Below are 27,770 nucleotides of genomic sequence, written 5' to 3'. Positions count from 1 at the left end.
AGAGAGCAGCAGGGCAGGAATCTGAGATCTGCCTCTTAGCAGCAGATTACCTGCCATCCCAGATCCTTACTTTCCTCATTGTAAACTGGGGTTCATAAAAATAGTTCTGTATGAGAGTTAAATGAGATAATATCTACAAAGTCCTTTCACAGTGCCTGTGACTAGGAAGCATTCGATACATGTTAGTTTTTGTTATTACTTGTAATGCTAGAACATCCCACTCTTCCCTGCTTGCTGACATTATCTTGGTGTTGTGATTTTGAAAGAACTGAAAAGGATGTCTCTTATACTAAATAAGAACTCATAATATGTAGCACTCACCCTCCTCTCCCCTCCCCCCCAAAGTTTTAGGAAGCCCACTCATGTGTAGGAGATGACTGTCTCCCTCTCTGTGGCAGCCTGGGCGTCTCTGTGGCATCCCCACCCTCCCAGACAGCTTGGATCCTGGGGCTGTCAAAGCTTATGTCATTGACACCGACTGGATGAGGAGCCTTGCTCATGGTGATACCCTGGGACCTGCTGTCTCTCTGGCAAGAGAAGTTAAGAAGAATCACAGCTTCTCTATCACCTTACCCTTTCTTTAATAAGGGGGAGGCCCAGCTGGCAGCATTTTGCAGCATCTTGGGTCTTGGGGCATTTTCACAGACCTCTCTGGTGATCCCGACAGAGTTGGAGAGGCAATCTTTCACTTCCGCCCTACTTGTACTTTTTCATTTGTCATGTTTAATAGGTGGCTATTGGGGGGACATCGAATGGCTTTAGGTAGACGTGACACTAGGCTGGAGGAGTGCTGTGATCCAGCTGGGCCCATGGGGCTGGTAACAAGACTCAGTGACAGGTGCTAGGATGCCAAGAACCCACAGGAAAGAAAACCAATGCTGTATGCTTCCCCTCTGCAGCAGAAGACATCCAATGCCATGCCCCTTCTGTCTCTCTCTCAGTTGTTTGCTGGGGGGTGCAGATTGTTATGGTGATGGGCAAGGGCTGAATTGGAGTGTGTAGCCGAAAACTATGAAAACTACGTAAGCTTTAGGGATTTCATTCTCTAGGCTGAGTTTGGTATATTACACCACTTCTTCCTTTGCCAGCAAGTCTCACCTCAACAAGAAAGTTTCCTACAGTTCTGCTTCTCTCTTTTCAGTATCTGGAAGCCCCAGGAGGGTCATGTCTATTAATGTTGGATGGGTGGGAGCTGGGAGTGGAATCTAGTCTATGCAAGGGTGAGACATGGGAAGCAGCACACAGAGCCTTGGATGGGAGGAGATCCAGGAGACCTGGACCCAAGGCCGGCCCTGCTTCCTCACTGTGTCCCTTTCCCTAAGTTACTCAACCTCTCTGTGCCCTGGTTCCTTCATCTGTAAACAATAACACTTGACATTACCTCATAGAACATGGCAAGGATGAAATGAGGTAATGGGTAGAAAGCACTTCATGAGAAATATTGTCCTACAGGGGGAAAGTAATATTGTTAGAAAAATTATTATTTGGAGAAGCTTCTCTGCCCTCCTGGTGCATGCCTGGCAGGTGTCAAGGGTGACCACCGAACATTGCTGTGGTAACGGGAGCCCAGTGCCGTGGTGGCCTGGGGGGTGGGTGAGAGTGGGGAGCTACGGGCTGCTGGTGCCCCCTGAACTGCCAGGTGGATGGCCCATCCCCCCAGGTAGAGGAGGGTCCCAGCCGCAATGCTCAGAACAAAAAGCTGAGAACTGCAAGGCTGAGAGCACACAGACAAGCAGGTATTCACACTGGCTTTTTTCTTTCTGTGCCTCTCTGAGGTTTGTGAATAGACAGGGTCATACTGCTGGGCCACAGAGAGGGCGTCTCGCCACAAATAGGAAACAGTCACAAAAATGGTGACTCCATGCATCTGCCTCAGCGGGGACCTTAACATGCCTCTGGCCTCAAGTGCGCCCCAGGCTCCCTGCCGGTATTCCTGGCTGTGCAGATGGGGAGCAGTCGGTTCAGGTGGCTGCAGAGCTGTCCCAGAGCTGGAAGGAAAACTGGACATCTGGTCCTGGCATTGCCACCTCTGCCACTGAACAAAGCATCCTCCCTTGAGCTGACCTCTGGAGAGGGCGGTGAGGACAGAGGAGTGACCGAGAAACACGGCCGTGAAGAGCAGATTGGCTCTCAGAAGCAGAGCAGAGGCCAGTCTGGAAGCGGGTGGTGGCATGGAAAGAGAATAGATTTGGGAACCAGAAGACCCGGAGTTGAATTCTGCCTTTTCCACCCCACTGTGTAGCCTCGGGCAAGAGGCTTCACCTCTCAGAGCCTCTCCTTCCTCACACCTTACTCAGAGTTGGGTTGTCAGGTGAGTGGATAAACGTGAGAAGCCCACCGTGGACTCTTGTAGCCCACCTGTTCCAGGAATTCTCTCTAGCATGATAAGCACCCCCATCTAGTATCCTCCGATTCTGACTGATAAAGGGAAAGGGATCATATTACTTATCAGGTTCCCGTCACTGTGCTAGCAACTTCCTGTATACTAGTTTATTTTATCCTCACAGCTGATTCTTTGAAGTAGGTATGTTATTGCTCTCATTTTCTACACACAGATGTAGAGGTTCAGAAAGGTTAAGTCATATCTTCTGACCACATGTCTGGTAAGTACAGAAGCTGAGATTCAAATGCAAGTTTGTGTGACCACAGTCTGAGCTTCGGGCTCCACATCACATGGCACCAGAAGTTCTGGTACAAGGAAGGAATGGACATAAAGATCCCTCCAGCGACCAGACAAAAGCTGACCCAAAAATCAGTTAGAATTAGCATGGCCATATAATTTATCATCCTAACCAGCATACTTTTGTCCTGTACCCACAATAAACCAGACAAGATCCCAGATAACAGCATAAAAAAGGAAGTATAGTCCTTCTACTTAAGATGCAAATAGCACAGGGAAAGATGATGCTCCAGCCTGGGACGGATTTAATAGATTCTAAGACATACTTTCCTCTCACATTTAACATCTTTTACCAGCATCTGCACTTCAATGAACTGCCATGGTTAGAAGCAACAGTGAAGAACTGGAATAGGCACATGTAGGGGAAGGAGGGCAGAGGGCAAGGTTTAATATTCTTCAGAGACCCTGACCTGGGAGGGCTGCCAGGGTGGGAGATGCATAAGGTGGGCACCAAGGAGGGAGCAAAAAAGTATGCAGGAAGGAGGGGTCTGGGGGCCTTCCCAGATACCATACTGCAGAGAACCCACACTGGAGGGAGGCAGGAGGAACTAGGAGAAGTATACAGACAGTAACATGTCCTTAAGTCTTCATCTGAAGCAGAGCAATGGGTTGGACTAGCTCTGAAAGTTCAGGATCTAAGACCAGTAGCTGTTGCCCTCCCACCGCTCCAGTGACCTCTTTGCCCCAATCTTTCACCCCCCACCTTGGCTACCACTGAGCTACATGTCTTTCCCCCAACTTACCACAGTACGGAGCCTGGGCAGTGGTCAGGAGGAAGACTTTCACTTCCTTGGGAAGAGGCTTTATCTTGACACCACTTTGTTCCATGAGCCCTGGAAGTAGAGAGGCAAAGACAAAGACAGCAGGGCCCTGAGGAGGCCATTGCACTGTCCCATGGCACCCAACCACGTTTGGATTCATTCATGCACTCGTTCATTCTGCAAACAAGGCCACTGTATGCTCATTCTATGCCATGCCCTACAGCGAGTCCCAGGGTACCTGCAACCCAGTCCAGCCAAGGGTAAACACACAAACAGGAAGTACATTCTTCAAATCATCTGGCCCATTCAAGAGATATTTAACAGAAATTTAAAATTATGTCTCCAATTGGCAAAATAATCGATAAGGCAATTGTTTTTATGGCATTTTTACCCTGTGCAGACAAAGCACAGGCAAGTGTTTAACCTGAAGAAGAGTGGTTGACAAGTTAGGAAAGGGCATTCCAAGCAGAGAGTACAGTTTGGACAAAGACACACAGGGTGAAGAAAAGAAATATTCTTGGAAGTTCAAGTAGATAGTTCAATTAGTTCACATTTCCCTGGGGTGTTCAGGGCCACGGAAAGTGTAGCAAGAGGTGACGCTGGCAGACAGTGTGAGGTGGCTGTTTATATCAGCAGGCCCATCACATCTGGGGTAAATTGTGGCATATGCCCACTAGAGTTGGAAGTAATGTTGATTTGCTTTATTGTGGGAAGCTACATCTACTTTAACATTTTGTCAGGCTGGTATCCGTTTCATTCATAGAAGGAATGACAGGCTGCTGCAGCTCTGAGTGGCAGCCAGGGGTGAGAAGTGAGAAAATGAGGGAGGGGAAGGAGCCATTTACACTGCCCAGAGTTCTTCCTGAAATCCTTCATCTTGGAAAACCCTAGGATATTCTCAGCAATGACCTGTGGAAGGTGAGTTGAGGCCAGATCCCTCCACCTTTTCCAACCCCTTCTCCCCAGACTGGCCTGGATCCAGGAAAGTGCCCAAGCCGACCAGCAATGAGACAGCCCTCCAGCTGGCCCGTGGCCACCACAGCCTCAAGCCTCTAAAGTGGGCCATGGGTGCCATTCGTGGGGGCTCCCCACAACACCTTGATTTAGAGTCCATCAGGTGTTGGAGAATGACTGGCCTAGCTAGAAACCTATGGCAAGCATCTGGTCTTGGAGTAGGGGCAGCAGCTCTGGGCTATACCAATGTTTCTAAAGTGTCCTGAGTCTGGATTTGCAGATGAGGGGCTGTGTGTAAAAGGTGTGTGCAGAGCAAATATGGCATCAGGCAGCAATATACAGGGTGAGGAGTGGGACGTGGAAGGCCAAATGCCTTCTTCCAAGTGGGAACAGGCTGAACACCTTATTGGTGAATTTCCTTACTCTGGTTGGATAGACTTCTTGATCATAAGAAATCAGGACTTATAGAGGTGGCAACTAGCAAGACTTGAACTTTCCCGAAATTGTCAAAGGAAGCCAAAGGGGTGGCATTTACCAATTCTTGGACAGGAAAGTAGAAAAGGGTTAAAACAATCCAGACATTGTCCAGCAAGAAAGGCCTTGTAGTTGACACAGGGAAAGGCAACGAGTGGACAGGAATTCTCCAGGGCACTGATGTAGAGGTGCACAGCCCTCATGTGATCACAGATCAGGTAACTGTAACCTGCACAGGGGGAAAAAAATACAACCAAGTCTTTTAGTTTAAGACAAATGAAAATCTCTCCATCCTGCTTACTGTAATTCTATTGAATTTTATATTCCAGCAGGCAATAAATACATGGTATCTCTTGAGCCACATTTAAAAATGTTAATGGACATGGCTACTATATTCTCCCTCTTCTTTTGAATTTTCCTGAGATATGTAAACTTAATCTATCAAAAAAAAATTGCTTAGGGGTGCCTGGGTGGCTCAATGGGTTAAAGCCTCTGCCTTCGGCTCAGGTCATGATCCCGGGGTCTGGGAACGAGCCCTGAATTGGGCTATCTTCTCAGCAGGGAGCCTGCCTCCCACTCTCTGCCTGCCTCTCTGCCTACTTGTGATCTCTGTCAAATAAATAAATAAAATCTTTATTAAAAAATTGCTTAATTTGAGATCCATCTTCCACCATCACGCAAACTCTCTTTTGGAAAATGGGTGCTTGCTGGGAGTTGGTAATCCTGACCCACTTCTTACAATGAATATCTGTTTGCATATTTTACCTTCTTCATCATCACCTACACAACCCAATTTTTTACAACTTCATGATACCCAGCCTAGCAATGAGACAATCAAGGGAGTCAGCCACAGTTCACGGTAAGTCTCTGAAAGTCAATGTGCTTCAAGTTCACCTGGCCAAATGACTGATACACTGAATGTACCAAATGTCCCAATTTAATAAAAACTTGGTTTTCTTGTTGTTGTTTACTGTATACAAATTTGAAGTAACTCACAATGGATGAGTTGGCGGGGCTAAGAGGTCTATAGTGAGCCACAGCTCTAGGATTCTGGGTCTTCAGATTCTCCCTTCACCTTGGGACCCCCACTCTGGGACCAGCAACCAAGTCTGAGCTTGTATTAATTTGCCTTCCCCCATGGTTGGAACACTCTATGGGCAAGCTCCTTCTAGGTGCAACAGGGAGCTGAGGGACACAAACTAAACCCTTCTCAAACTGTGTTATGAAGAAAAACGAAAAGTGGCCACCTAAAATTCCACAGAAATATTCAAAGGTCATCAAAACCAAAAAGATCTTATCTGATTTTAAAAAAAGCTATAAAATCTATAAATTGTGAAAAGAAATGTGTTTTTGGAAAATCAATAAATTTGGTAAATTAGATTAGTGGTTATTGAATAAGATTGTCAAAAGAGTCCTTAAAGTGTCAAAAATTTGGTAAAGCGGGAAAAGACTAAAAACATAGTAAACAGAAATCAGGATAAAATTCTCATAAAAAGTGCTGATAGGGTGACTATATTCATAAGAAGAATAAAAAAAGACTAAACAACCCTTGATCCTTAACTTTTGACAAATTCAATGTTATTCAAAATTATGCTAAAAAGAATGTATTCAAAGAGAACATTCCAGAATGCAACTGACTCCTGAACAACAAGGGGGTTGGGGCACCGTGCAGTTGAAAATCCATGTATAATTTTTCACTCCCCCAAAACTTATTTATTAATACCCTACTGTTGACAGGAAGCCTTACTGATACCATAAACAGTTGATTAACACATATTTTGTATGGTACATGTATTCTATACTGTATCCTTACAGTAGAGTAAGCTGGAGAAAAGAAAATGTTAAAAATCATAAGGAAGAGAAAGTACATTTACAGTACTCTACTGTACTTATCAAAAAAACCCATGTATCAGTGGACCTGTGCAGTTCAAACTCATGCTGTTCAAGCATCAATTGTGTATTTAGAAAAGAAGAAATGTATATTCATTGAATGTACTCAAGATAATTATCTTGAAAACAGTTCTGGGGAATTGCCAAATTTAATAAGTTTAGGGAAATGGTCAACAGTGGGTTGATCCTTCAGCTAGCCAGGTTTGGGCATCTTTCTACTTCTGCCACAATTAGGCTCTTGGCCCAGATGTAGTTAGTGTGGACCATGCCACAACATGGCGCCCAGGAAGAATAGGGTTTATTGGATTGAGTGATGATCTATCACTGCAGGACTTAAGAAGTGGGGAGACCAGTGAAAGTATGGTGCAAGCTTTTCATTTCGGGCCCTCCTCCACCAGAATTCCCCGGGCTCCTAAAGACATGCATTCAGTAAGTGCAGGGAAAGGCATTATGGTGCATAGCAAAGGACATTAGGACTCCACCCAAACCCCAGCTCTGTCTGGCTTTCTGACCTGCATGAATGAAGGTGGGACAGCCAGGCTGGTCTTGGCCTCCATTGACAAAGTAGTCCACATGTCCAACAGGAATTCGGATACCCAAATCTGAAAGGAGGAAGAATCCTATTATTTTGGATTGCAGAGGCATATTTTCCAGGCCCCACAGGGGGGGTCCCCTGGCAGCAGAGCCTGAACTCTGACTTTGGGAGCCCATCCACTCTGTGTGCTCACTGGGTGCCTGCCTCACTCCCAAGTGCTGGGACACGGCAGACCGTGCCCTCTGTTTTCTACATTGAAAGGCAGCCAAGAAGAATAAAGCCATGAGCAGATAATCATATTTGTCTAATAAAATCAAGAAAAATAACTCTGATATTTTCTGATAACTCACCAAATGTTATAAGCTTGGTAAATATCCTTATCAAACAAGCACTTATTTTATTTGGAGCAATAGTTCAGACAGATATATATTTGGGGCCACATTTCCACAGTCCCCCTCATATTTTTGTGCTGTCTTGATAGAGCAGAAACCTGGCTAATTTGAAAGATTGTGCCCTGGAGTTCCAATTTCATCAATGTGGCCATATCTGACCCTCAGACTGGGTCCTAGCCAGATGCCAAAGACCCCAAGTTTCCTCTTCGCAACATCTTTCCCCTTCCCACATCATTACTGTAAGTGATTGGTTGTATGTTACTTGTTTAATGGCATCTATCCAGGGCTTAGCCAAGGACCTAGAAGTTGTCCTTGCTTCCTCCCTGTCCCTCATTCCCTACACTTAGCCCAACACCGGTCTGGTCAGATCTACCTCCAAACTGTATTTCAAATCTTTCTACTTCTCAACGTCTCTACTCCCCCAACCCCAGTGTAAACCCCCACCATCTCCCACCCAGACCACTCCAGCAAACACCTTATAATGAGCCTCCAAGCTCCCTTAATGTCCCCTGCAGCAAGTTGCTGCCCAGCAGCCACAATAATCTTTACAAGAAATCCTAATGCCTCCCTGTTCTCACCAGCTATAGAATAAATGTAAACTCCTCCCCATGGCCAGCCTGAGCAGGACCCCCTTCTCCTGCCTCACTCTCTGTTCTCTAACCATGTGGTTTTCTTTGCTGTCCCCACTCACGTCCAGGCTTTGCTTTTCTCCACCTCAAATGTTTTCCCAGATCTTCCCAGGGCTGGTTCATTTTCACCTGCAAAGTCTCACCTTGGATAGACTTTCATCAATAACCTACCTGAAGGGGCTCCCCCACCCAAATCACCCTCTGTTCCCCCTCCTCCACCATCGTAGTCACAGTGTAATTATGTCTGCTTACTTGTTTGTTCTACAGCCTACAGCAGGGACTCAGCCCGTCTTTTTTTTTTTTCTGCTATATTCCCAATACCAGCACCATGCTTGTCGTATTGTGAGTAACTAATATTTATAGAAGGAAGTAATGAATGAATGCCTGCTCAATTAGTCTCTATTTCCACGTGGGAGGGACCTTCTTCAATGCCCTGTACACTGCCGTATTCTCAGTGCTGACTCATAGCTCAATAAAAATCGGTTAGACAAAATGGAATGCTTCCCCCCACCATCACATTAGGAGGAGAGAGGCCCCAACTTTGAAGGGGACTGAAAGGCCTCGCTCTGGTAAATGGGAACCTAATAAGTCACCTATTTAGCAAATTTAAAAATAGAAGGGTTAACCTTGACAATTAACCAGTTAACCCAACAGCTAGGCAGAGGCCTGTGGGCTTTGCTTTCCTATCTGTGAGATGATGAAGGTGGAAAAGAGGGTTAAATAATATGACTGCATGGGTTTCTTCCAGATCTCTGAATCTGTGAGTGCTAGGTGCTAGAAGAAGGCTTCTGACCCAAAGGAATGAGACAAGGACACTTCTCACTTGAACTGTACACTCTTCTGGTGAGGGATAGGCATTATTTCTTCCTGCACCCACCATGCTGAGCACAAGGCCTGGCCACTTCTTGGGCATTTCATAAGGGGTAGAAATGAGGAAGAATGCTCACCCCCCCTTCCCAGATGGTCAGAATAGCTTCATTTGGTCATAATGTATTTAGGGTTGTAGGTCTTTCCTGTGCCTGTCACTGTTGGCGGTGAGGATTCTATTCTTCACTGGTCTGAAGGGCTGGGCTCCTCACTAGGGAGGAGGGAAGTCCTGACAGTCCTGAGTATCTGCCCCAGACAGGGAATGCCCCAATCGCATGGGGCCAGTCACATTCACCCTGAAAAAGAAGCATGACTTTCCCAGATGCCTGTCAGGCAGCAATGGCCCCCCCCCCACACACACACAGCCTCATCACAAGGTTTAGTATTAATCAGAGATCAAGATGATTCCTCCCTTCAGTAAAAGCTCAGAAGGGAGGGAAACTGTCACAATATGACAACAATATGACAATATGAGAACCACACAGATACCAGCTACCTAGCCCCTGCCGGGCTCATTTCCTGCCCCTAGGAGGTCCACCCACCCCCACACTCACTGTCAGCATCCGTGTGGATGGCCTCCACGAAGAGGGCATCTCCAGGGTCCAGGCGCTCCTCCAGGCTGGCTTTGGTGTACTCCGGTCCAGCGGGGTCCAGGCCTGCTGGAACAGACTGATGTCAGAGGCCCTTTCCTCTTGGTTGCCACAGCCCTCGTGGACCCACCACACACCTCTCAGGGCCCTTCCCAGTCAGTTCCTAGAGTCCTCCAGCAAGGGCCCAAGGGTAAGAGGACAGCTCAGGACCACTGCACCCAGGAAACCCCACGTTGTTGTCTACAACTCTCAATGACCTAGCTTCTCTGGCTTCTCTGAGCTTGATAACATCAGTCATTTGGTAAGGGCTAATGTAAGTAATATTGATCCTCATGTACTCATCACAACCGCTATAATCTTTGGAACAGTTACTGGGTGCCAGACCTTGGGCTAGTCCTCACAACAACACAGTGAAGTAAGAATTACTATCCCCGTGTCTTAGTTTGAATGCCTTTTTCTCTCTTTCCCAAAAAGCAGACCCTGAGAAAAGGACTTAAAGCCCAAGAAGCTTATTTGGGAGAAGATCAGAGAGAGTATAGTGAGGGAGTAGGAAAATTAGAGTATGAAAAAACGAATGTTTTATCCTTTGGGGCAACTGGGTCTTATCCCACTGGGACCCTTCTGGAGAGACTTTGTAGAACATGACTCAGAATTGTCCCACTGAAGGGCCAGAAAGATTGGGGTATTTACCACACAGCTCTAGTCCCTTATTCATTGAGAGTAGCTTCTGAAGCATAAAGTCCCCAGTGATTTTGCAAGTATTTAGCATAATTGTCTAAGGGTGATTTCCACAGCGGGCCAAGCAGAGGAGCTATTACAACTAATTGTACAGGGGTAGTAACTGAGGCTCAGAAGAACTACGCGGCTTCTTACACTGATATTAGAGATCACACAATAACAACACAATACTGTTTCAGGCAAAAGGGCCACAATAAATAAATTTTCGTGGAAATAGATAATTCAATCATAAGAACAAAGATCTCCTCTGCTCACCTCAACAGAGGCATTTCCAGGGCATTCTCTCTCTATCTCTAAACTTGGGAGGATGGGCAGAGAATAACGTTACCTGTGATCCGTCCTAATTGGCCTTTGTAGAAATGTCCCACCGTGCCCCCAACGTGGGCCCCCAGGCTAACTCCAATAATGTGGATTGAAGACTCTGGCACACCCAGCACCTAGAATAGGGCATTTACAGGAAACTGCATGTGGGCCACAGCAGCCTCTGGCCTCACAGGTTCACACTTTTCCCTGAAGCTTCAGAATCAGAGGACCCTGGGTATGACATACCCTCACACATGCTTTGGGAGAAGAAGGCAGAATTTTCATCCCATTCATGACTTGCCCTCTTCCTAGACACTCCACCTTGACGACTGCCTCACTTTCTCTTTGGTGACCTAAGTGTGTGAGTAATGACCATGGCCACTTCCTCTTGAGGGACTCTATATCTAACGTCAGTGGCACATTCTACAGAGGAGAAGCAGAGGTTCGGAGTGGGGCAGCAACTTGCCCAAAGTCAACACTGTACGTGGTAAAGTAGAGATTAGAAGGAAAGACCCACAAGCTACTGGGTGGCTCTGCTTCTGCCCTAAAGCTCCTCTTCATGTGTTGATGCCTCTTTTCTGTCCTCTGTCTCCTCATAAGCAGCCAAAACTCACCCCCAAGCCCTTTAGCACCTACCAGAAGATTTCTGAGGAAACGGGAGATTTCAAGTCCCAGCTTAACCACATTTTCCACGGCTGAGAAGTAGACACCTGTAGAACCATAAACCCAGTCCACAGCAATCACATTAGCATTTGCTGCCCGAAGAAGACTGCCAATGAATTTATCAATCCAGGAAGGCTTTGTACCTAAAGCCCTAGACAGAGGGCCAAGAAAGGATAGGAAAATTATCTGTTAAGTCAACATCCATTGTCATAGAAATGACAACACTCTCTATTAACAGGATAAATGAGGGGGGGTGTGAAGGTCAAAACAATATGGGGGGTAAATGGGCAATAAATATTACACCACTTTGAGCATAGGGAGAGCTTAATCCCAAAGTCACCAGGGCTTCAGCCTGTATATATGGAGACTTTGTGTAAATTATAAAAGGGCCTTTTGTTTCCGGTAGATGCAGCCTCATACCAGGGCCTGGAACTCAGGTGGGATTTCAGCCCCACCAGCCCCAGGCAGGTATCTTTGTGCAGTGCGTACTACACACACCACGTACTACACACACAACACTGCTTGTGTTACTCATGGGGGAGAAAAGATAGCTTTGTACCTTAGAGTTGTGATTTGCCATCTTAATTCTCATTCTATAATATAAGCACTCTCTTTGAGGGATGATTTTATTTACTTGTTCATTCAGTCATCCTTTCATTAATTCAATGAGCCAGGCAGTATGTTAGGTGCTTTGTGAGAAATAAAGAAAAATAATGGGACTCCTGGGTGGCCTAGTAGGTTAAGCTTCTGCCTTCGGCTTAGGTCATGTTCTCAGGGTCCTGGGATGGAGTTCCACATCAGGCTCCCTGCTCAGTGGGGAGCCTGCTTCTCCCTCTGCCTGCTCTGCCTGCTGCTCCCCCTGCGTGTGCTCTCTCTCTGACAAATAAATAAATAAAATCTAAAAAGAAAGAAAGAAAGAAAGAAAAATAAGATACATTTTCTATTCTTTGGGAACTTACAGTATAATAGGCTTTTCTAGGAAAAGGAGAATGATAGAAAAAAATTCATAAAGCTCTCCCAAGAGATTGAGACGGGGAGAAGTTTTCTCAGTGGCCCACAGTAAAGGAACAGTAAGGGCATGCTCATGTGGGCAGAGGAGCCCAAACTGGGTGTGTGCCACAGAACGTGGCTTTGGGGGATCTAGGAACAGACAGAGTAACAACCTGCTGAGCTCTCCAGCTCTGTTAGCTATCTCTGGGTTGGGATACACTCAGCCTTAGAGAATGGCTAAATATGAGATTTGCTGGAGGAGAGACTTTGGCACAAGAGTGAGGAAGAACGCCTATGGAGGGAGGTGGCTGGGTCCCCGGAGTCCAGTGACTTGAGAAGCAGAACGAACCCAGAGACTCTGAAATGGTGATCCTTTGTGCAGTGCCTCGGTGTCCACCTCTTTGTTGGATGCCCCCATCTCTAGTTGTTTGCTATCACTACTATTTCACTGCATTCTCTCCTTTCCTCCCACCAACTTTCCTCTGTTTCTGGCCTTGTCGCTGGGCTCTGGAGAGAAGATGTTGGAAGGATGGATGGTGGTTGAATTGAGACTCATTGTTACAACAAAATTTGGACTATAAGGCATCAAAGAAATTGAGGGAAAGAAGTGTCTAGCACCTGAGGAAGGTTAACCTCAGGAGATGATGGAAGTAGCACCCATGAGTGGAAGTTTTTAAATCGTGAAACTAGGGAAGAAATGAAGAAGAGGAAATAAACCCTTGGATAAAAACACCATGCTGTTACTCTGATTGCACAAAGCCTATGACCTCATTGGCTGAAATGAATCATAAAACCCATGCTTCAGGGAGAAAAGGATCACTGAGACCATCTGTACCACTTCCCTTTTATTCAGACGTGGAAACCAAGGCTCCATGGGCTGGGGCAACTTGTTCGGGATCATACATTATTTACTGTGTGAGAGCTGTAGACAAGACTGAGTGGAGGAGTAATGCACAAGACCCACAAGAATGCACAATACAATGTGTATTCACGTTGATATGAGACACCTTCAAAGATAGCAGGAGGTGAAAGATGAAACATGGGACTGTCAGTAAATCCATTTCTCCTCTTGCTCCCACTAACTTCCTATGGCATTATGGTCACTTTCTAGTTCCTTTTTTTTTTTTTTAAAGATTTTATTTATTTATTTGACAGAGAGAAATCACAAGTAAGCAGAGAGGCAGGCAGAGAGAGAGGAGGAAGCAGGCTCCCTGCTGAGCAGAAAGCCCGATGTGGGGCTCGAACCCAGGATCTGGGATCATGACCTGAGCCGAAGGCAGCGGCTTAACCCACTGAGCCACCCAGGCGCCCCACTTTCTAGTTCCTAGCTGGAATGTTTCTATTGGCTGATTACTCCCACCTGAATCCATGGATGAGTAGTTTGGTTCCCAGAGTGACATTGAATCCAGAGTTTTGGATGTCACTACTTTCCTGCACTAGCTGCCCACAGCTGGGATCCAAAGGGGTGAAGAGGAGAAACTGGACTTTGAGATTGGTGCCTTGGAGAAGATTAGCATTCTGGAAGTCAGTGCACTTTGTCTGTGCGGTAGGAGGTGCATCTCCTAGAGGAAAAAAAAAAAAAAAAACAAGAAAGATCTAAGGTGAGGTCTGTTCTTAGAAGGAAGAAAAGTATTCTTGAGAGGAAAACAGGGGCTTACAAGCATTTATTATAAATCAGCTAGTGCACTATTCTGACTAATTTATTAAACACATCACTTCTGTAACCAAAATCTGTGAATAGTTTTCATGTCTAAAGATACAATGCCAGAAAAGGACATGACTATTACTCAACCAGAAAAGACTAAAGGCCATGGTGAAGTGGATATTGTTATGAAATAAATCAAGTTGCCCCTATAAATTGATATGTTAAAGTCCTAACACCGAGGACCTCAGAATGTGACTGGATTTGGAGATAGTCTTTAAAGAGGTTATTATGTTAAAAATAAAGCCTGAATCATCTAAACCACAAGCTCCAGGAGCACTCTGCCTATTCAACTACTGCTTCCTCTGTTCTGGCCACGTGTCTTCCCAGCTCTTTCTCACACTATACAGTCCTAGACCCCCCGAGGGTGTTTGCACTGGCCATCCCTTCTGCCCGGAGTGTCCTCCCACAGACATCCCCTCTCTTCTCCTTTGAGTCTTTGCCTGTCAAAGGTAACTACCTCGTTTAAATTGTCACCTGCCTGTGACTTTCACCCAAGTTCTGTCAATCCTCCTCATCCTGATCTATTGCCTCTTATAGCAATCATCCCCTTCTAACCTCCTATGGCATTCACTAGTTTATTATTAAGTGTATTGTTTATTGATTTACCTACATTAGGATATACTTTCAAAGAAGGCAGGAATTTTTACCCATTTTGTTTACTCTACTGCCTAGAATAGTGTCTGCCACAGACAATAAACATGAAAAGCTAGTTCTTTGAAAAGAATAATAAACTAGATGTACTTTTGATAAGGCAGAGTAGGAAAAAAAGAGGGAAGTCACAGGTAAACAATGTAGAGAATAAAAAGGGGATATAAATAGATTAGATTTTTAAAACCATAAAAGAGCATGTTTATATCCACCCAAAAGTTCAAAACACATTTTCTTCCTAGAAAATGGACAATTTCCTAGAAAAGTATAGCTTACTGAAACTTACTCAAGAAAGAAAAAACAGAAAGTCAAATGTCAAACTGTAGCATTAGGGAATTGAAACAGTAGTTTTCAATCTCTTCATCAAAAAAACTCTACCAGGCCAGACAGTTTTACAGAAAAATTCTACCAATCCTTCGATTCTCATCACTGTTCTGGAGAATAGAAAAGGGGAGAGAGAATCTAAATTCATTCTATGAAAAGAACGAAGATATCAAAACTGGACAAGGACAGAAGGAGAAAGGAAAATGGAAGGCCAATTTCACTATTAAACAGACACATAAAAACCTGAATTATCAGCAAATCTAAGCCCATAAAGGATAACAAGAACTAAACACGTATCATGGCCAAGTAGGGTTTAATCCAGGGAATGAAAAGATGGCTTAACATTAGATGTATTAATGTAATTCACATATGAAAAATTAAAGAAAAATAATATGCTCATCTCAATAGATGTAGAAGAAAAAAGCACAACAAAATTTAATACCCAACATTTCTTAACCTAAGAAAAAGTGTTTACCAAGAACCTATAGCAATGACCATATTTATGAGTGAAACATTAGAAACATTCCATTTAGAACTGGAAACAAATGAGAATGTCTGCTATCAGCACTTCTATGAAATATTGTACAAGGGAAACAAAACAATAAAATGGGATCAAAGTTACAAAGTTTGAAAAGGAGGCGAGATAATCGCTAATATTTGCAGATGATAGAATAAAACTTTAGATCACTTGGGAATATGGAAGGTGACACAGTGAATCATGTTCAGATATCCCCTCTCCCCAACCCACACTCCAACCAAAGACTAATCGTAGATGAATATCAAAAGAGAAGAGATGAAGACATAGCCAATCTCAAATAGAAAGATTATATCTCTGTGAACAAGCACCAGAACAGAATTGCAAGATGGTGCTGAGTTCCTAGTCTGGCAGAAGGCAGTGGTTGTGAGAATTCAGCTCTGTGAGGTAAGTGGGGTCTAGAGTGCTCCATGTCAGGTGTAGAAGGTCGGCACCAGGCCAACCTGTGATGGGGTGTGGGGGAGGGGGGGACTCCCTGACTCTGTTAAGGAAACTAAAAACAAACAAAAAATCCCTATTGACTTTTTAACCTGGGGCTACAGCTTTATTTAGGCAGAGTTGAAAGACAAGGACTCACTAACAAGAGCTGAGACAACCCCCCCACCCCCCCACCCCCCCACCCCACCCCGCAACTGGAGGAGAGTGTCAAAGATGAGAAGGTGGGTAGGGAGGTGCCTGGGTGGCTCAGGGTAAAGTGTCTGCCTTCGGCTCAGGAAATGATTTCCCCAGTATCCTGGGATCCATCTCTGTGCTCAGCAGGGAGTCTTCTTGTCCCTCTCTCTCTCCCTCTGCCCATTCTCTACCCCTGCTCTTGCATGCTCTCTTTCAAATGAATACATAAAATCTTAAAGAAGATGAGGGGAGGTGGTGATGGGGGGAGGCCAAACACAAGCTTCTCATTGAACATTGAAATGAAACTAATCTATTATGTTAGAAGACAAGATAATAGTTATCTTTGGAGTAGTAGTAATTAAGAGGGAATACATGGAAAGGGTTTTAAGAACCTGGTAATGTTTTATCTCTTGACCCAGATGTTGGTTACACTGGTGAATTCACTCTGAAAATTCCTTAATCTGTATACTAATAATCTGTGCACTTGTCTATATATATGCTACACTTTAATAATGAGTTTACCTAGAAAACATCCTACAAACAAAATACCTACATATATACAGAAATCAAATGTTTACAAAGATAGTCAATAAAACCAATAAATGAATTATGAATTCATTCCAGGTAAAATAAAGTTTTAAAAGCCTTTGACATTGACTTTAAAATAAGTATGCTGAGAATCTACAGGATAAAAATAAAGACAGAGAATAAGAAATGATGAAATTAAAAACATGCATAAGTGATAAAATAAGTTATGTAGGAATAAACCAGTTCAAAAACTGGAAATGAAAAAGATAACCATTGAAATAAAAAAGGAATCAATACTATAATGTTTAGTACAGAAGTAAAAAACTTTATAAAATGAATTAATTTAGAGAGAGAGCATGAGCAGGGTGAGGGACAGAGAGAGAGGGAGAGAGAGAATTTCATCCCAATTCCACACCCAGTGCAGAGCCTGACCTGGGGCTCATCTTCATAACCCTGAGATCTTGACCTAAGCCGAAATCAAGAGTTGGACACTTAACCGACTGAGCCAGCCAGGCACCCCAGAAATAAAAACCTTTTAATATGAAAGTACAGTTTAAAAGTATAGACAATAGATGGAGAGGTTCCAATTTTTATCTAGTAGCTGTGCTCTAAAGGAAGACAATAGGAGAGGCAGCAATATTTTGAAAAGATCATTGTTAAGAATTTTCCATAACTGAAAAAATATATGAGTTTTCCAATCAAAAATTACACTTGGTGATAAGTGAGATAAAAAATAAGCAGGGGTGCCTGGGTGGCTCAGTCACTTAAGCGTCCAACTCTTGATTTCTGCTCAGGTCATGATCTCAGGGTTGTGGGATTGAGTCACAAATTGAGCCCCATGTTGAGCCCCCCTTGGGGCTCTGAGTTCAGCAGGGAGTCTGCTTCAGGATTGTCTCTCTCCCTCTGCCCCCCTTTCTCAAATAAATAAATAAACCTCATAAATCAATGAATCACTCTATAGGTATATTATAGTATAACACCAGGACATTATGGATAAAAATATATTTTTTAAAAATTCCCAAATGTTGGGGAGCCTGGGTGGCTTAGTCATTAAGCCTCTGCCTTTAGCTCAGGTCATGATCCCAGGGTCCTGGGATCAAGACCAGCTTTGGGTTCCCTTCTCAGAGGAAAGCCTGCTTCTCCCTCTCCCACTCCCCCTGCTTCTGTTCCCTCTCTCACTGTGTCTCGCTCTGTGTCAAATAAGTAAATAAAATCTTAAAAAATAAAAATAAAAATTTCCAAATGCATTGGAAAACTTTGAAGAAATGGATAATTTTCTAGAAAAATATAATTTAGTAAAACTGACTCAAGAAGGAATTGTAAGCCCAAATTAAACTACTATAATCCAAACATTAAACCGGTAATCAAGAGTCTTCTCTGGCACTAAGATACACTAGAGCTAGATGGTTTTACCCAAGAACTCCACCGCTTTAAAGTACAAGTAATCTTTATCTTATATAAGCTGTTAATAGAATAAAAACTTATTTCATGAGGTTATAATAATCCTAGAATCAACAGAACATGGGTAATACAAGAAAAGAAAATGATAAATATTTTACGGACATACATGCAAAATAATATATATAAATATATAAAAAATAAAAATAAATTTTGGCAAAATAAAACAGCACTGTTTGAAAAAACACACCCTGTTTAAAGGGTTTGTTCCTGGTGATCTTAGTCCGATTGGGCTAGCATGTGGGATTAAGAAGAAAATATGAGAAATTGTCTTTATAGTAAGATTGCTTAAACAAGCCACCAGAAGCACAAATCATAATAAGCACTAAGAATTAAGACAACAATGCAATAACAATTTTTTCTATCAAGTTGACAACATGAAAAATGTTTGATACTACAAAGCATTGGCAGACAGGCTGGGGAAACGGCCATGCTTACATACTAATAAATTGTTATAGCTTCTTTGAAGGGCAGTATTTCCCACATCTATCAATAATGCATAAGACAGAAATCCCTTCAGATATAGTGTATCATGTATAAACGGCCATGTAGAATAACAAGCTAGCTCTGTGGTTCATATGGCAGAATTTCACACGAACACACAAATTTGATATACATATAAGGAGGCCATTTTATACACAGACACAAGTAAGTACTCAAGAGAAAGCACACATGATGCTGAGTAGCACCTTTTAAAAGTTCCCTGTTAAGGCAGGGGTGAATGCATTCATGCACGCTGAACTTTGGAGCAGGGAGGGGTGCTGAGAGAGGCAAGGAGGTATTTCAAGAGAGGGAGGAATCACGGCAGGTCTCTTGGAAGATGGGAAGAGCAAACATCAACAAAAAGGTATGAGCAGCTCCAGGCAGAAGGACTGATACATTCTAAAGCCAGGGACTGACAATTAAATGTCTGGTGAACACGAATGAATGGGGACCTGCAGGGTAGGTGGGTTGTGGGGAAGGTTTCCCAGCAGAAGGACCAGTGCTCAGAAGAGAGGGATCTTCACCAGCCAGAGAACCTCCAGGCCCCGGGAGTGTTTACATTTGCTACATTAAGCAGCAGGCATGGTGGTGGGGGGGGGTTTACCTGGGGAAAGGTACAATGCAAGTGGCACCTGAAGGAATTTTTTCTAAAGGTCATCCTTTCTTCTGTGGTTAGCAGGGACTTGCTATCGTAGTCCTACCAGGAAGGACAAAAAACCTAAATTTGAGCTGGGTCAGTGGATTAGCAAGGACATCTACTGTTCTCAACGACAAAATTTCTATTAGTCTGAAAAATTTTAAAAAAAATTTTTTAAAGATTTATTTATGTATTTACAGAGACAGGGAGAGAGAGCTGGGGAGGGAGAAGCAGGCTCCCCGCTGAGCAGGGAGCCCTAGGCAGGGCTCAATCCCAGGAGCCTGAGATCATGACCTGAGCCGAAAGCAGACACTTAACCCACTGAGCCACCCAGGCGCCCAATGGAAAATTCAGATTTAAAAAATTAAATATATCTTGGTACAGTGGATATTAATAGGGGGAATGTAAATCATATTTTGGAAATAATAAAGTCTTATTTTCTTAGAGTTAATCCTGGCTTGTGCCAGGTGAAGAGGATTAATGCAACTTTCAGAGAAAAGAATATAAGAACTAGGGGACTTAAGAGAGTGTCCTGGTTGCCATCAGTCCCATTATGATTGTAGGGTTTTTTCCTCCCTCTTCTAAATTCATCTCAAAGGAGGGCTTTTAGGGGACCTTCCAAAGGTTAGCACTGCATAAACTGGTGGCTAAAGAAATAGAACCACTGACAAAGAAATGCCACCCAATTATCCGAGCCCCAGAATTACCTGCACTTCCAATGCTAAGCCACAAAAGGAGCCCCCATGAGCAGAAGAGTCTCTTCCTGAGGCCTGGGGGCATCGCTAAGCTGCAAGTCTCAGAGCTGGGGTGAAGCCGAGTTCCTACAAGCCAGCCTCTCCAAGTTTTGGACACCAAACACCCACTTGGGTCTCACTAATCATTAACTGGCCTCTTGACCTGTAAAAGAAAAATGAACTCTCCTTATCTGTTTAAACTCCACAGTTTGTGGATTTCCTCTTCTCAACGAAAATAAATACACTTTTCTTTTCTTTTTTTTTTTTTAAAGCAGGAGACGCTGAAACACATTGTCCTTCCTCTCTGAGCCAGACATCACCAGGAAATGATTTCCTGCACCTCTCCCACTTCCCATTGTAAAATGTTAGTAAAAACCAAGGCAGAAGTCTTTCATCTCTAGGTGGTGACAAAACCCTCATCGTACTGGAGTCATCTGGGGACATGTTTGTCTCCCTAGGAAGACGCTGAGCAACTCGAGGGAAAAGACCTTCTCCTTTCATTCTCCTTTCAGTTTTTGTTTTCGTTTTCTTGAGAGAGAGAGAGAGAAAGCACATGACTTGGGGGTGGGGGCAGTGGTTAGAGGCAGAGGGAGAGGGAGAAGCAGACTCCCCACTGAGCAGGGAGCCTGAAGCAGGGTCAGCCCCAGGACCCCAGAACCATGACCCAAGTCGAAGGCAGACACCCAGCCCATGGAGCCACCCAGGCATCCTCCTTTCCGTTCTGAATCCCCACGGCCTAGAACTGAACTGCTGTGTTTAGTGTACATTTAACAGAAAGAGTAGAAGACTATGAAGTTTGCCTCTGAGAGTACTATCCTTTCGTAGACTCTTGGAGCTAGAAAGTAAAGCCCGGCCTTTAAAAAGAGATATTCACCTTCCTAAATTCGTGAATAAAGAAACCGAGCAGTGGAGAAAGAAAGGGACCTATAGAAACCCTATTGTTAGAAGTGGCTGAGGGATCCTGGAACCAGGGCGTTTCCAGTGTGCCACACGGCCTCTCTGCCCAAAAGAGTAGCAGAAACCACAGAGAGCTAGTCTAGGCAGGTCAGGGGCAAGGGGAAGGCAAGGTACTTGCCCAACACTCCTGAGATTGTAGCATGCTGCTAAAAGGCAGGGAACCTGCCAACAGGGCAGGAAGAAACCTCGGACAATCGGGGAGGTGAGTACAGCTTTAGAGGGTAGAGAAATTAGGTACCTTGCCCAAGGTCGTGTAGCGTTGGGATAAGCTAACCCCAGGAGCCATGCTCTGAACCACTGCACCAGACACAAACAGCCCCCAAAGAGGCTTTGGTGCCACGCCTGTGTGGCTGTGCCAGGCCTGCCCAGGCTGAGGGTAAACGGTTTTGGAAGGGCCAGCCCTGGCTTCTCCTCATGCACGTGATCCCCCTTCTGGCACCAGGAAGGCAAGGAACAACAAATAGGGCACAACCAAAGGCTGTTCTGGTACCACAGACCACGCTGGGTGTGCTAGTCCAGGTCCCCGGGGAGGAGATGTCAAGATGGGACTAGATGTGAAAGAGATTTACTGGTGATGACACCTGTGAAGAATAAGGGGCGCCAAAAAAGTTAGAGACAGTGATGCAGGTCTGACACCTGTGAAAGGGAGGGGGAAGGAAAGAGGAAGACATGGAAAAGTCTTGCACTGCCTCACGGTTCCTGGAATGTTCTGGCAAGGGAAATGGGGAATCTTCAAGCTGAAGGTTCTCATTAACACAGTCCTGTGTCTTATAGGAATGAACCTAGATTAGCATCTCCATCCTGCTCCATCACTAGCTGGTGTCAGTCTCTGCACAAAGACGAGGGGAGATCCAGAAAGAGGGCAGCTGGGACCGCCAGTCCATTAGGTTCCCTGTGGCAGCAGACTGAGGGCTACATTTTCACAGCCACTCACAACACCTGTGGAGCTGACATGTCATGCCAGCTACCCCAGTTCTCCCAGTTATCCTTGTAGGCGGCATTAACGCAGCTGAGGTTTAGACAGCACCCTCCCTTTCCCCTTCATCATCTAGAACAGTGCTCTCTGGGTGGGGTTGGAGGGCTCCCGTGTGGGACCCCCTGACCAAGCATCATCCAGGGGATCCAGGAACTCAGAGCTCTAAGTGAGAATCTCTGGGGTTGGGCTCAGGATTCCAGCATGCTCCTCAGATGCTTGTACACATGCTAGAACCACGAGTTTTCTGTTAATTTTTATTACAGCCATCTCCATTTTACCAGGGAGGATTCTAAAGCTCAAAGACCCCAGCAGGGGTCTGTGGGGAGCACAGCTGGAAGAGACCAAGAAAGGGTGGAGGGCCTCCTGGAAAGTGAGGTGGCAGGTTTTAGAAGATGAGGTCAGGAGACACTGAGAAACACCAATTATATTCAGTGTATAAGGTCTGTCTCCCCCAAGGATAATGTCAGCCTCAGAACAAAATTCGTGTCTCATTTGCTCAATGAGGTATCCCTAGAGCCTAGCGCAGTGCCTGCAACACAGCTGGTGCTCAGGATTCGCCAAGGGAAGGCATGGTACTTCTGGCAGAGTGTGCCCATCTGGAGAGGGCAGCAGCGAGGGGCCTGCTCTGAGGCAACACTTAGAACTCCCATTGTCACGTGCAGTCATGTGGCTTTCTTTGCTGAGGATTTGAGAATATGAGGAGGCAAGAAGAGACCAAGAACGGGTGTTCAGCATCCAGTGCTCATTGCTGAGTTCCCTATTGTGTGCTCAGTGCTTAGAACAGTGTCTGACACACAATTGGTACTCACTAAATATTTATTTGCGGGGAGAAAAAAGAGAGAGAGAGAGAGACATCGCCTGTGGCTCAGTCAGTTAAGCATCTGCCTGTGGCTCAGGTCATGATCTTGGGGCCCTGGGATTGCATCCTACGTCAGGCTCTCTACTCAGTAGGGAATCTGCTTCACCCTCTCCTTCTCCCTCTGTACTCTCCGTCTCTCTCTCAAATAACTAACTACTAACTAAATAACTAAATAAATAAATAAATAAAATCCCTTAAAAGAGAGAGAGAGAAGAAAAAGAAAGAGGAAAATCTGGAGGGAAGAAGGGGAGGCCTCTAGGCTACCACCCTGGAGTCCACTGGATTCCCTTCAGCCCTCCCTGTCTGCCTGTTCCCAGCTCTTCCCACCTCCCTCGCCTGCTGTCAGGACCGCTAGCTGACAGCTCCATAAGTGAATATGGCTTTGTTTATTTGTGTGTGTGTATGTGTGTGCATGTGTGTCTTGGAATCACCATGGGGATGGGGGCGTGGGCACGTAAACTAGTGTAATAACCAATATGAACTAATTCTAAGAAATAATTCTAGGCCTCACCAGCTAGGACTACAAAGCAAGGTCATGTTAATTTTTTTTTCTTTTTTAATTTTTTATTTTTTATGAACATATATTTTTATCCCCAGGGGTACAGGTCTGTGAATCGCCAGGTTTACACACTTCATAGCACTCACCATAGCACATAACCTCCCCAATGTCCATAACCCACCCCCCCTCTCCCAAACCCCCTCCCCCCAGTGACCCTCAGCTTGTTTTGTGAGATTAAGAGTCACTTATGGTTTGTCTCCCACCCAATCCCATCTTGTTTCATTTATTCTTCTCCTACCCCCTTAACCCCCCACGTTGCATCTCCACTTCCTCATATCAGGGAGATCATATGATAGTTGTCTTTCTCCGATTGATTTATTTCACTAAGCATGATACCCTCTAGTTCCATCCACGTCATTGCAAATGGCAAGATTTCATTTCTTTTGATGGCTGCATAGTATTCCATTGTGTATATATATATATACCACCTCTTCTTTATCCATTCATCTGTTGATGGACATCTAGGTTCTTTCCATAGTTTGGCTATTGTAAACATTGCTGCTATAAATATTTGGGTGCATGTGCCTCTTCGGATCACTACGTTTGTATCTTTAGGGTAAATACCCAGCAGTGCAATTGCTGGGTCATAGGGTAGTTCTATTTTCAACATTTTGAGGAACCCCCATGCTGTTTTCCAGAGTGGCTGCACCAGCTTGCATTCCCACCAACAGTGTAGGAGGGTTCCCCTTTCTCTGCATCCTCGCCAGCATCTGTCATTTCCTGACTTGTTCATTTTAGCCATTCTGACGGGTGTGAGGTGGTATCTCATTGTGGTTTTGATTTGTATTTCCCTGATGCCAAGTGATGTGGAGCATTTTTTCATGTGTCTGTTGGTCATCTGGATGTCTTCTTTGCAGAAATGTCTGTTCATGTCTTCTGCCCATTTCTTGATTGGATTATTTGTTCTTTGGGTGTTGAGTTTGCTAAGTTCTTTATAGATTTTTGGACACTAGTCCTTTATCTGATATGTCGTTTGCAAATATCTTCTCCCGTTCTGTCAGTTGTCTTTTGGTTTTGTTAACTGTTTCCTTTGCTGTGCAAAAGCTTTTGATCTTGATAAAATCCCAAAAGTTCATTTTTGCCCTTGCTTCCCTTGCCTTTGGCAATGTTCCTAGGAAGATGTTGCTGCGGCTGAGGTCGAAGAGGTGGCTGCCTGTGTTCTCCTCAAGGATTTTGATGGATTCCTTTCTCACACTGAGGTCCTTCATCCACTTTGAGTCTATTTTTGTGTGTGGTGTAAGGAAATGGTCCAATTTCATTTTTCTGCATGTGGCTGTCCAATTTTCCCAACACCATTTATTGAAGAGGCTGTCTTTTTTCCATTGGACATTCTTTCCTGCTTTGTCGAAGATTAGTTGACCATAGAGTTGAGGGTCTATTTCTGGGCTCTCTATTCTTTTTTAAAGTGTGTTTAACCCTCCATGGGTTCACCAACTCAGAAACTCTCCAAGCCCATTCTTTTGGGATTTTATGGAAGCTTCTTCACATAGGCATGATCAATCATTAACTCAATTTTTAGCCCTTCTTCTTTCAAGAGAGTGGGGGGCAGGGCTGAAAATCCAAGCTTCCAATCATGGCTTGGTCTTTCTGGTGACCAGCCCTCATCCAGGAGCCATCCGGGAATCCACTCAGAGTGATCTCATCAGAACATATCACACTCTTATCACCCAAGAAATTACAAGCGTTTCAGGAGCCCTGTGTCAGGAACTGAGGCCAAAGACCAACTATTAGAACTAAAGATGCTCCTAGCAATCTTATAATGTAGGAAATTACCGGGGTTTCGGGAGCTTTGGGACAGGAACCAAGGGCAGAGACCAAGATACATATTTTCTATTATCTCACATCTAGTCTCATCCTCACCACAGCCTTCAAGGTAGCCATTATTGACTCTGAAGTACATTAGCCCTCAACAACCTCAGGCCCGGAGGGGTAACTATCATGCCCAGGATCAGAGCCAGGTCTTTCTGCAAAACAGCACAGATTGTGCTTTTTCTTAGGTTTACTTACCGTGTTCCTGCAAGAGGGAAAACATGCATGCCCTTGGACGGTGCCTTCCTCCCAGTTTCCTGGATTCAGGGCTGATGTAAAGTCAGGGACAACTGAAAGCACATCTAATCCCAAAATGTCACTATCACTAGAGCTGTCTCCAGTAGACATCATCCTGCTGGAGATTCATCTGTTTGCTGAAAGTCATGTTTCCCAATTTCACTCGTTCAGTGTCACCTCCTCTATTCTTGCCATGTCCCCCTACCACCTGTGCTTACATGTTTTTCAGGTTTTCATTTAAATAAGGTTTCACAAATGGACTTTAGCTGGACAATTTGCATTAAAGAGAAGACAGGACTAGCCCCTGAAGTGGTCTGACAAGCAGACTGTGTGACCTCTGCCTGCTGGCATTAGCAATGGGAGATGGTTGCCCATATACCATCCAAAATGATGGGGAACACTGGTTTGAAGCATGGCCCTCTATTCAAAGCACAAACCTCTATCCACAGCTCTGTAGCTCAGGAGAAACCATAGGGTTCTTTATTGGACACTGTCCCAATCTTCAGACAATCTCATTTTTGACTCATGTTCTTTGGATGTTAGATTTGAAAGTCCATGGGCACCAAGCCTAGAGACCCCGAGAGCAGACACTTGCCCAAGACCACTCTGCCTGTACAGATGATGATACAGAAAAACTAAAGGTGAAGTGGGAACCTTACATGGAACTGGTGTAACCAAGCACAGTGTGGAGGAAGTCCTAATCGTGGCCCAGGCATCGGGTGGGGTGTCTTTGGTGTGAGAAGAGGAGGCTCTCTGAGGAGGGAAGTGATGTTGAGAGGAGAGTGAAGATCCTGTCCATTTCACCGTCTGACCTGGACTCCATTCTGCCCCTCCCTACTCCTGCACCCACATCCACATTTGAAGTCCTGCCTTCACCTCATGGTTGTGGGAAGGTGAACAGAGGGCACAGGCTTCTGCCATCACCATATAACTCTTGGGGTTTCATTTTGGCCTTGCCTAAGGAAACATTTACAAGCTAACACTTGTAGTTTGACAGGACTGAAGACACTGAAAGAGACTGAAAACCCCAGCTCCTTCTCACCTAGATGTGTGACCTTGGACAGATGGCGGCTTCTCAGAGCCCAATTTCTTCACCTGTTAATGGGTTGTGGTGAACTACCTGAAACAGGGTAGCTCTTTCTTCTCCTCTTTTTCCTTCTCCAAATGGAAAGAGTCTACCCTACACCCAGGTGTCACTTCTCTCAATCCCCAAACCCTAAGGATGAAAACTGATGGCAAGTCTCCCCACTATGCCCTATATGGATGATCCCTAGATTCCTAACCAGACCTCAGCAGCCATTCCTTGAGGAGCTGATTCAGTAGGCTGGCTGGATATGAAATCATCAGGATTTCCATCCCTTCCCCCACTCTCTCAGTAGCTCTGTGGCTGTCTAAAAAAGATGTATGTTTAGTCTGGAGAGGTAGAGAGGAGTAAATGGAGAATATGGTGGCTGAAGAAGCTTGGAGAAGGGGGGATGAGCCCAGTGCTAATTTTTCACATCTTAAAAAAATATTGCCAAGGCTTCAAGATAACATCTAGCAATCTTCGATAACAAAGAAAGCAAATGAAGCACGGTCATATAGCGGGTTGAAAACATAGCATTAATCCTGTAACATTCATATGATCTATTCTGTTTTAGTACACATGTATTAACTTAATAAGCATGATAAATTCTTTTGTGCATCAGATTGTTTTTTAATTTACTTTAACATGCATATAAAGATACCTGGGTGGCTCAGTTGGTTAAGCGTCTGCCTTCAGCTCAGGTCATGATACTAGTGTTCTGGGATCCTGGGATTAAGCCCCATGGAACTCCTTGCTCAGGGGGAAGTTTGTTTCTCCCTCTTCCTGCTGCTCCCCCTGCTTGGGCTCTCTCCCTCTCTCTGACAAATAGATAAAATCTTTAAAAAAAAAAAACAAAACACACATGCATATAATTAAGTTTATTAGCTCTTTCATCTGTTCATTCTCATCCTTCCTCCTTCTACACACACACACACACACACACACACACACACGCACACTAGCACTCATAGTCAGGAGCAAAGGTGGAGACTATGAGTCAATGTAGGTGGATGGGCAGAGGTAGTGAGGGGAGTGTGCAATTGTTCTCTTCTGTTTGCTCCTTTTTTCTCAGAGAGATAGCAAGCAAGGTTGCCAGTTGAGAGTAGTCTGAAGAGATTTTGAGGTTTGAGAAAAAAAAGGAGGCTGAAAATCTGAACTCTTTTTGAAGTTGTGCTGA

At 44.6% G+C, this 27,770-nt stretch overlaps 1 protein-coding gene across 4 annotated transcripts in view; it reads right to left on the bottom strand.

Moving 5' to 3' along the window:
* PLA1A (phospholipase A1 member A) overlaps positions 1 to 20,438 on the bottom strand; it is a 38,287-nt gene extending 17,849 nt beyond the window's left edge. Inside the window, exons 1-8 of one of the 4 annotated variants that reach the window (XM_047725839.1) lie at positions 20,104 to 20,438; positions 13,827 to 14,028; positions 11,450 to 11,627; positions 10,839 to 10,947; positions 9,737 to 9,838; positions 7,272 to 7,361; positions 4,931 to 5,098; positions 3,424 to 3,513 (exon numbers count right to left, since the gene is read on the bottom strand). In XM_047725839.1, coding sequence (XP_047581795.1) covers positions 3,424 to 3,513; positions 4,931 to 5,098; positions 7,272 to 7,361; positions 9,737 to 9,838; positions 10,839 to 10,947; positions 11,450 to 11,627; positions 13,827 to 14,028; positions 20,104 to 20,176 — 1,012 coding nt within the window. In that variant the 5' untranslated portion in view covers positions 20,177 to 20,438. The remainder of the gene's footprint in view (positions 1 to 3,423; positions 3,514 to 4,930; positions 5,099 to 7,271; positions 7,362 to 9,736; positions 9,839 to 10,838; positions 10,948 to 11,449; positions 11,628 to 13,826; positions 14,029 to 20,103) is intronic. The other 3 variants (XM_047725848.1, XM_047725854.1, XM_047725832.1) reach the window with 3 other exon arrangements.
* Between the last annotated feature and the right edge of the window lie 7,332 nt (positions 20,439 to 27,770).

The sequence above is a fragment of the Lutra lutra genome, chromosome 1, assembly GCF_902655055.1.
Source record: "Lutra lutra chromosome 1, mLutLut1.2, whole genome shotgun sequence".
In the NCBI taxonomy this organism is placed as follows: Eukaryota; Metazoa; Chordata; class Mammalia; order Carnivora; family Mustelidae; genus Lutra; species Lutra lutra.
The sequence above is the reverse complement of the archived record's forward strand: the minus strand, read 5'-3'. Positions and strand labels throughout refer to the sequence as shown.